This window comes from Orycteropus afer, unplaced genomic scaffold (genome assembly GCF_000298275.1).
Source record: "Orycteropus afer afer isolate SDZICR_OR568_19922 unplaced genomic scaffold, OryAfe1.0 scaffold00041, whole genome shotgun sequence".
NCBI lineage: Eukaryota > Metazoa > Chordata > Mammalia > Tubulidentata > Orycteropodidae > Orycteropus > Orycteropus afer.
Window position 1 is genome coordinate 454,715 of NW_006921628.1, and position 8,878 is coordinate 463,592.

At 44.1% G+C, this 8,878-nt stretch overlaps 1 protein-coding gene across 1 annotated transcript in view; it reads left to right on the forward strand.

Annotated features, from left to right (window-relative positions):
* CACNA1D (calcium voltage-gated channel subunit alpha1 D) overlaps nt 1-8,878 on the forward strand; it is a 515,670-nt gene that overhangs the window by 370,625 nt on the left and 136,167 nt on the right. Inside the window, exon 9 of the mRNA XM_007937239.2 lies at nt 2,484-2,653. Within this exon, the coding sequence (XP_007935430.1) occupies nt 2,484-2,653 (170 nt within the window). The remainder of the gene's footprint in view (nt 1-2,483; nt 2,654-8,878) is intronic.

Consider the following 8,878-nt stretch of genomic DNA (forward strand, 5'->3'; position numbering starts at 1 on the left):
AAATTATGTGAACTTACATATATTGTTGTTGTTGTGTTGTGCCGTTGAGTCAGATCCGACTCATAGCGACCCCTCCTTGGGTTTCCGAGGCAATATCACTACGGAAGTAGATTGCCCCATCTTTCTTCTGAGGAGTGGCTGGTGGGTTTGAACCACCAGCCTTCTGGTTAGCAGTCAAATGCCTTAGGCACTATGCTACCAGATTATTGACTATTATTTAAAATAAATGAGCTATAAACTAGGATTTTTGCTTCTCAGGAATTTTAGTCATAGTAAGATTTGACCTAGGCCTGCTTTACTGTGTCAGTATAACCAAGAATGTGCAACAGTAATGCAACTTGTTATAGAGGGAGTTGTTTGTTTAAAAGGGCTGCATACATTAGTATATTAAAAACAAAATCTTCCTATACAAAGCACATAAGCTTTGCAGTGTAATTTTTACTATCTTTGGGTTTTTGTTGTTTTTTTCAAGATACAAAACCATGATTTTCAAATCATGAATCCAAAATAAGAATGCCTTGTTTGAATGTAGTCATCTAAATTTAGTACTGATTCAGAATCAAAACATTCAAAAAAGAATTGTACTAGGTTACTTTTTGGTAAATAACAGAAGACTCTTGTTCTTCATATTGTATTTAAGAAAACATTACATAATACATCTTGACATTTGATGCTCAAAGCCCTTCTGTTGTTGCTCAGGGATGTGATTCTGCATTGAGTGTGACTTCTTCAGTTTTCAGGTTAATCTGGTGATTTTACCCAGGGCTAGACTATACATTTGCATCTCAGGAAGCCCTAGATGTATAGCCCAGATCATTCTCAGGAGACGGTTTGCTTGGGTACCAAGATGCTGCTTGCTGAGCCCCTTCTCTTTTTGAGACAGAAAGGTACTCTCTCCAGGAGGAAGGGCTTTAGGACTAGGCATGCAGAGGATGTCTCTGGGTCTGGATCAACATTGGCCCCCTCTTCAAAGCTCCTGGGGTTGACTCCTGTGCTAGCTGGACTCGGGATGCAGTGCATCACCAACAGTTGAAGGCAGAAACGAACCAGCCCTTCCGGAGCCGATGGATGCATTCTGTGGGTCTTAAAAGTGGGGCAGTTTAGGAGCAATGAGTGTAGTCCTTTCTAAATTTGGGCAGACTGTGGCAGTTGGCAGGGATTCCAGCTTCTTATCTGAAGTATAAGCATCACTGGGTGTTCAAGCAGCTGTTCAGCCCTTCAACAGCCAGGAGTTGAGGGAGGGGAGGGAAAGGAAGAGAGAGAGTAAGCGGAGGGCTGGATTGAAGTAGGTCATTTCCCCATTTGCCAACTGGGTTGGGTTAATGAGGTCCCTGAAAGGGTGGTGTGCTGAGTTTGGTTTGGAAGGAAGGTGAGAGGGAAGCTAGGGGTCACCTGCATAGGAATCTAGAAGTTTCTGTCTAGAAGCTGCACGGCCTGCATCTCATCTGCCTTCTTAGCACTTGTTAATTGTACTTACTAAATCCACAACTCACTTATCTTGGCTCCTGTAACAATTCATGATTGGAAATGCAGATGGTTCCTTGTATATGAAAATTGAGTTATTGTCCACCTGACTCTCAGACTTGCCTGAGCAAATGGGGAATGTTGTGTTATGCATAGATATGGGATTGCAGACATGAACGGTAGAGTAAATAATGAACAGTTGGGAATATTTACATCTCTGCCCAAGTCTGTCTGTGGCAGGTGTTCCTATAAATGGGCAACAAACCATATGGCCTCTTCACCTCCTACAGGGAAAGACTTCTGGGGGAAAGATCATGGCAAGAAGCAATGGTTAAGAAAAACAGCACTTCAGTGCTTGGATTTTCTATCTGGGAAGAGAGAACTGGAGTTTGAGGTGGGGGAGACAGTCCTTCTGTGACCTTGTCCAGTGCTCTGGCCTGAACCTACAGGTGGTAGGGAAGGAAGCCTAGTGTTGGTAATGGGAAGGACCACTCCCCACTTCAGTCTCTTGGGTTGGACAAAGGGATCAGCACACTGAATACAAAGTTTTGCCCAAAAGTATCGAAGAAGTTATAAAATTAGTAGTCTTTCTGACCACAGCTTAGCCCTCTTGGGCCCTTTCTCTCTGAAGTGTGATGCTGGGTGTCTGAGGAGGCTTTGAGGGGAAGGTAGGATATCTCTGAGTTCAGGTCCCTGGTGGGAGGTGCCAAGAGCCTACCATGATACCACAGTTTTGGGGCTAGACTCTGAGATTGCTGTCATACTGAAGGGAGCTCATTTTCTAAGAAATGATGCATGTTTATTGGTGTGGTCTCTGCAACTCTGACACCCACAGTCTTGCTTAGGAAGACACTGTCATATGTCTTGTACACGTGTGTGGCTCCTTTTTGCTGTGCTCATGTGGCTGTACTCAGTGCTGTGTGTCCTGCCACAAGACTGTTGTGCAGCAGGGCAGATGGCTCATGACGCAGGTCCCCAAGGATGCCCTGACATGTGCTTGTTCTCTTTGCCTCCCTCAGAGAATTTTCAAAGGAAAGAGAGAAGGCTAAAGCACGGGGAGATTTCCAGAAACTTCGGGAGAAGCAGCAGCTAGAAGAGGATCTAAAGGGCTACTTGGATTGGATTACCCAAGCAGAAGATATTGATCCTGAGAATGAGGAAGAAGGAGGAGAGGAAGGCAAACGAAATAGTATGTAGTGCCCGACCCACTCTTGAAAGGCTTCGTGTACAATTCAGACACCTGACAGTAGGCATTTCTCACCTCTGACTCAGTCTGTGAGACATCCAGTTGCTTCTGCCTGTACATATGATAGAGAGAACAAGTATAGTTACCATGACTAAGGTTTGGGGCTTAGGTTTACATTTAGTTGAGGAGGGTCAGACAGACTCATTGTTTGCCTCGGGGAATCAGTAAGCGTGTTTTTGTGTCCACAGAGTGGATGGTAAAAACAAGTATTCATCTTGCACCACACAAGAGGAAGTTGTGGTTTCCTTCACCTCAGAGTGAACAGTGTTATTGGGCAAACATTTGAAGGCAAGGTCCTTCTTGACCCTTATGCTCCCTGAAGTGGTTCCCATCTGTGCTATCCACAGGAAGCAAATGCTTAGCCCATGAGCAGCTGGGAAGAAACTAGTTCACCCTTCCAGGTAATTCTTAAGAGGCATGAAATTCAGTGATGGCCACTCTGAAGTCTACCCACCCACCCACCCAGGATCCCCCACTGGGAACCCTAGAACATTGTCTGTAGAAAGCAGGGCCTGATGTTCGCTCACCCATGGAGATTGATTGCCATTGTCAAACAGAGTGTTTGTTTTATCATGAACTTTTTCTTCAGACACTTAACACTTAAGACTCTCAACTTTTCTTGGGGCCATCACTGCTTCAGGTAAAAGTGGATATCTAAATGCTGCAGTAGACTTGACTAAGATGTTTGAGATTTATTTTAAATCTCAAACAGTTGATATTCATAGTAATGATAGGGAACAGATTTCAAGGGCACAAATCCATTGAGAGACCTGGGAAATGGAGTTAGCCCAACTTTGTAGAAGAAGGCTGAGCAAGTCCCCACTTGAATAGAGCATCATTGATGTTATGCCTTTATTTAAAAAGGTCTGGTGCTGGACACTGAGGAGCTTTGGTGGCACAGTGGTTAAGGCATTTGGTTGCTAACCAAAAAGTCGGCTGTTCAAACCCACCAGCTGCTCCATAGAAGAAAGATGAGGTAATCTGCTGTCAGTAAGATTTACAGCCTTGGAAACCATATGTGATGGTTCTACTCAGTCCTGTAGGGTTGCTGTGAGTCTTAACTGACTCTATGACAGTAGATTTGGTTTGGTACTGGATATCAGGAGAAGTTTTGAGGTGGGGGGGCATAGTTTGTCCTCTTAGGAGACTTGCTATCTTCCAGGGAAGGTCAGGCCTACACCCACATAACTGCAGCACAAGGAGACAGTGAGTTGGATCACAGGAGGAGGCAGACAGTGTGCTGAGGACTGAGAGGATGGACTGTTGGCTGCAGGACCTGGGAGAGAGCTGTGGGGAGCATCTGACCTGGGCCTTGAAAAATGGATGGGGCTGAGGTAGATGGATAGGGCTGAGGTATGTCACCGAGCAGTGGCAGGACAAACATTCTGACCCAAGACAATGGCATGAGTGAAGGTGTTGAGGTGAACAAACACAGGCCCAGGGAAGGAACAATGGGTCTTTCCATTTGGATGGAGCACAGAGAGTCTACATGTTGGAGTGAGATGAAGTCATATTAGGATGGGCCAGGCAAATTTGGGCTTCTTAGAGACAGTGAAGGAGCTCTGGTAGTGTAGTGCCTAAGGCACTTAACTGCTAACCAGAAGGCAGATGATTCAAACCCACCAGCCACTCCTTGGAAGGAAGATTGGGCAATCTACTTCTGTAGTGATACCACCTCAGAAACCCAAGGAGGGGTCACTGTGAGTCAGGTCCGACTCAACAGCACATAACAACAACAACAATATAGACAGTGAAGTGTGGAAGCTGAAGTTGAGACCCATGATGGGGGGATTCCTGATTGAGATGATCTTTTTTGTTTCTTCTAGCCTGAGACTCTGAGTCTGTGCCTCCATACGGAGTGAATGTTTTCTGTTACTGCTGATGCATACAGTGGACTCAAACCTGTGTGCTAATGGTTTTGTGGTTCCTATGGTTCCCCAGCACATCACAGACCTCTCTTGTCTTCCTCTCTCTGCTTCTTCCCAAGCCCACACCCATTGCTGGCTCAGGGAAGAAGCCTTGCCTTAGCCAGGGGTCCACCAGGTGAGGATAAGGAGGTCTACTGCCAGGAAACTGTGGGAAGATTTCTCATGTTGACTGTGTTTGCTGAATGTGAGATTGGAATTTATAAATGGACATTCATTTGAATTCTGCACTCGGTGTTGTGCCTTCTGGGTGGTTAGATGAAAGAGGAAGAGTGTCTGTGCTTCCTCAGCACAGCTCTCCCTTGGGTGTTTGAGCCAACCTGAATCCCCGTGGCCTTCCACAGGGTTTGCACCTGCAGTATTGCCAGCCCCAAGCTACTTAAGTGCAGTTTTTTCCCTCTTATTTCCAAACTATAGCTTTGATGTTAACCTTTGGAGGTTCACTAGCCATCTGCCTGGCTTCTCCAAAGCCCAGCATGTAGCATGTTACATGTAAACCAGTAAGATTATTGGTCCTGCTTCTGAGCAGGGCACCTTGCTTGGCCACTTCTGACAGGTTGCTGAGGCCCTGTTGCAGCCAATATCCTTTCATCTCTTTATTGTTCCAGCTGTAGAAATAAGCAGTGATCCATGATTAGTGTTCCTAGCATCAGTTGTGGGCTCTAGAATTGTTTCTGTGACCTGTAATTTGAGGAATATGAATTTTCATAGGACTTGAGGCAATGTTTTCTGGTAGTCCTGAGGGTTCTGAATTTTATATCAGCCCAGCATTTCCTGTACTCTGCCAGTATCTATAAAGAACCTGACCAGGAAATGACAAAGTCGGTGCCCCTACCTTTTGGAGAACTTGCCATGCATGGAAGGAAGACAGAGAAGCCCTTAGTATAGGACAAAATGTAGAAGCTGGCTTGTAATTTAGGCCAAGCAGCATGCTGTGGAGCTCAGGAGGGTGAAATTGATGCTGGATGGTAGGAGTGAGTGGGTGGCAATGCAAGGAAGGCTCTGTGGAAGAGATAGCATTCTCATTGAGCTCTGAGGAATGAGGAGTCTTTGACTGGAGAAGTGGTGAATGCTTTCCAGACTGAGGAAATGGCATGAACAGCGTGTTCATTTACAGAGGTTGACAGAGTTCTAAGCCCTTAAGAGGAGCTCTTGTAGCGTAGTGCCTAAGGCATTTGACTGCTAACCAGAAGGCTGGTGGTTCAAACCCACCAGCCACGCCTCGGAAGGAAGATGGGGCAGTCTACTTTCATAGTGATACTGCCTCGGAAACCCAAGGAGGGGTCGTTATGAGTCAGGTCTGACTCAACGGCACATAACAACAACAAAGCCCTTAAGTACATTAGTTAGTAGTATAATCAAGGAAAGAAAGAAAGTCCTTTTAAAAGTCATAGACTTTCAGAATTAACTTTTGTAACTGGGGCTCCAGACCCCATAAAGCTATACTGTATTTTAGGAACAACAGCATTGTGGTTTCTGCTATGCACAGTGATGTGTGACTCAAAATAATTATCTAGCTTAATGTTTGATCCAGAATAGCAAGTATTCGTGTGGTGCACCATTCCTTGTTCTTTGCTGAGCTCGTTTTGCCAGGTGCTGAAGTTTCCTGTGGAGTGAGCCTCATAGTAAATGTTTCCCGAGTCATCAGATTTCTAGAGCCTGGACAATTAGGGTTTTGAATAAAGACTTAATTTCCAATCTATGCAAAACACATTGAGATTTAATGGACCTAAGAGGAGCGCCCTCTCAGTTTCTTCTGGAGGAAGAGCAGGACTACCTCCCTGAACGTAGGCCTCGGAAGCCCAGACTTTCTGGGGACAGAAGCACTGTTGGGGTTTTCCTAGAGCCGCCTGTGGCTGACAGCCATTTTCTTGTCACAGCCAGAAAGCCACAGAGAGGAGATTGTCAGTGAGGACCCACATGGTCCTCCTAACCAAACAGATGTTGATTTACCACCTGCACATTCCAAGTCACTTAGGTGCTCTCAAGCGTGACTGTTTCTGTCTGCGACTTGCCTCTGTGCATCTGAACTAGGAGGAGATGAAAGTACTGTAAGGTGTTGGCATTTTCCTTGGGTATGTGAGATATACCCCCATACACCTTACACCCCGGCCCTGCTCCTGTGGGATTCTGGGGAAGGAGGTAGTGCCCTCTGCCTTGGGTACCTGACTTTACCCACACTTGCGTGGGATGCCAACTTGACTGATTGTCCTTTTCAGCTGGGTCCTGGATGTGCAGTAGTTGCCTCCCCGGATATTGAAGGATTACGTGACTTTGTGAGGGGAAGCTCTTCCTGTTGGCTTGAGCTGGATAGCATTTTGATACACCATCTAAGGAGCTCTGGTGACCTAGTCTGTAAGGCATTTGGCCACTAACCAGAAGGTTGGTGGTTCAAACCCACCAGCTGCTCCATGGGAGGAAATGAGGCAGTCTACTTCTGTGAAGATTTATAGCCTTGGTAACCCAATGGAGGTTGCTACAAGTTGGAATTTGGCTCAGTGACAGTGGGTTATAGTTTTGGTTTTCTCTGGAGTTGGTTGCAATTGAGGTGTGTGTGTGTGTGTGTGTGTTTTAATACATTTTATTGAAATATCTTATGTACAGTGAAATACCCAAAACTAAAGTGACATGGGTCATTTTTTTTTTTTTTTTTGTCAATGTTCCCTCCCCTTGCCTCCCACCCCTGGTAACCAGCAAAGAAAGTTTCCTTCCATATATAAACCTTTCCTTAACTTTTACAATAACGGACTAATACAATATTTGTCCTTCTGTGATTGACTTATTTCACTCAGCATAATGTCCTCCAGGTTCACCCATGTTATGCAGTGTTTTGCAGATTCTACATTATTCTTTAGTTTTGCATAGTATTCCATTGTGTGTATGTACCATAGTTTGGTTATCCATTCTTCTGTTGATGGGCACCTAGGTTGTTTCCATCTTTTTGCTATTGTAAATAGTGCTGGAATGAACATGGGTGTGCATATATCTGTTCTTGTCCTGGCTCTCACTTCTTTAGGATATATACCCAGTAGTGGGATTGCTGGGTCGAAGCTATTTCTAATTCCAGCTTTTTAAGTAATCACCATACTGCTTTCCACAGTGGTTGTATCATTTCATAGTCCCACTGGCAGTGTAGGAGAGTCCCAATCTCTCCACATTCTCGCCAGCATTTGTCTTCTGTCTTGTTGGACTTTGCCATTAGTGCTGGGGTGAGATGGTATCTCATTGTTGTTTTGATTTGTGTCTCTCTGATGGCTAATGATGCTGAACATATCTTCATGTATTTGCTGGCCGCCTCAATATCCTCTCTGGTAAAGTGTCTATTCATGTCTTCTGCCCATTTTTTCATTGGATTGTTAATCTTTTTGTTGTTGAGGTGTTAGAGTTTTCTATAAATGTTAGAGATAAGTCCCTTGCTGGTTATATGATTATCGACAAGTATGAATTTGTTGCTGTCATTTTGTTCTGTGCTTTTTCATGGTGCTCCTGATTTCTTTGTTCCATATAATTTTCTGTGCTGAGCTCGTTTTGTTTGTGAATCATGTTATGTCCTTTGTTGCTAGTGTTTTAGTATTTGCTAAATATTTGTGCTGATCCTCTTTTTTACTTTGATGTGAAAGTTTATCATTTTTCTTTGAGGTTACCCTGTGATTTATAATTTTCTTCCCAAGTTTAGAATAGTCTGTTCTATCATGCAGTTATCTTGACTTCCCTACCATTTAGAAGTTCTGTAACTACACAATTTTTTCCTCCTTTTTGGTTTGTGGTTGTCCTCATTTGTCAACTGATGTCTCTGGTTGCCTATTTACAATCTTGTAGGCTTATTTACTTTGGATACTTCCATAACTAGGTTGGTTTCTGGGTTATGTCATCATGTGTGTTAATGGTAGGTTGTTGTTTGCTGTTGTTGGTTCTCTGTCCAAAGGACTCCCTTTAGCATCTCTTGTAAAGTGGGTCTGGTTTTAACAAATTCCCTTAATTTCTGCTTATCTGGAAATCTCCTAATTTCACCATCATATCTGAGGGACAGTTTTGCCAGGTATATAATTCTTGGTTGGAAATTTTTCTCTTTCAGGGTTTTATATATAAAAAGGTTTGTATATGTCTTCTCGCCTGCGTAGTTTTTGCTGAGAAATTGGAGCTTAGTCTTATTGGTTGCCCCTTATAGGTACCTTTTCCTTTTTCTTGTGCTACTTTCAGGATCTTTCTTTATCTTTGGTTTTGGTGAGTTTGATGATGATAC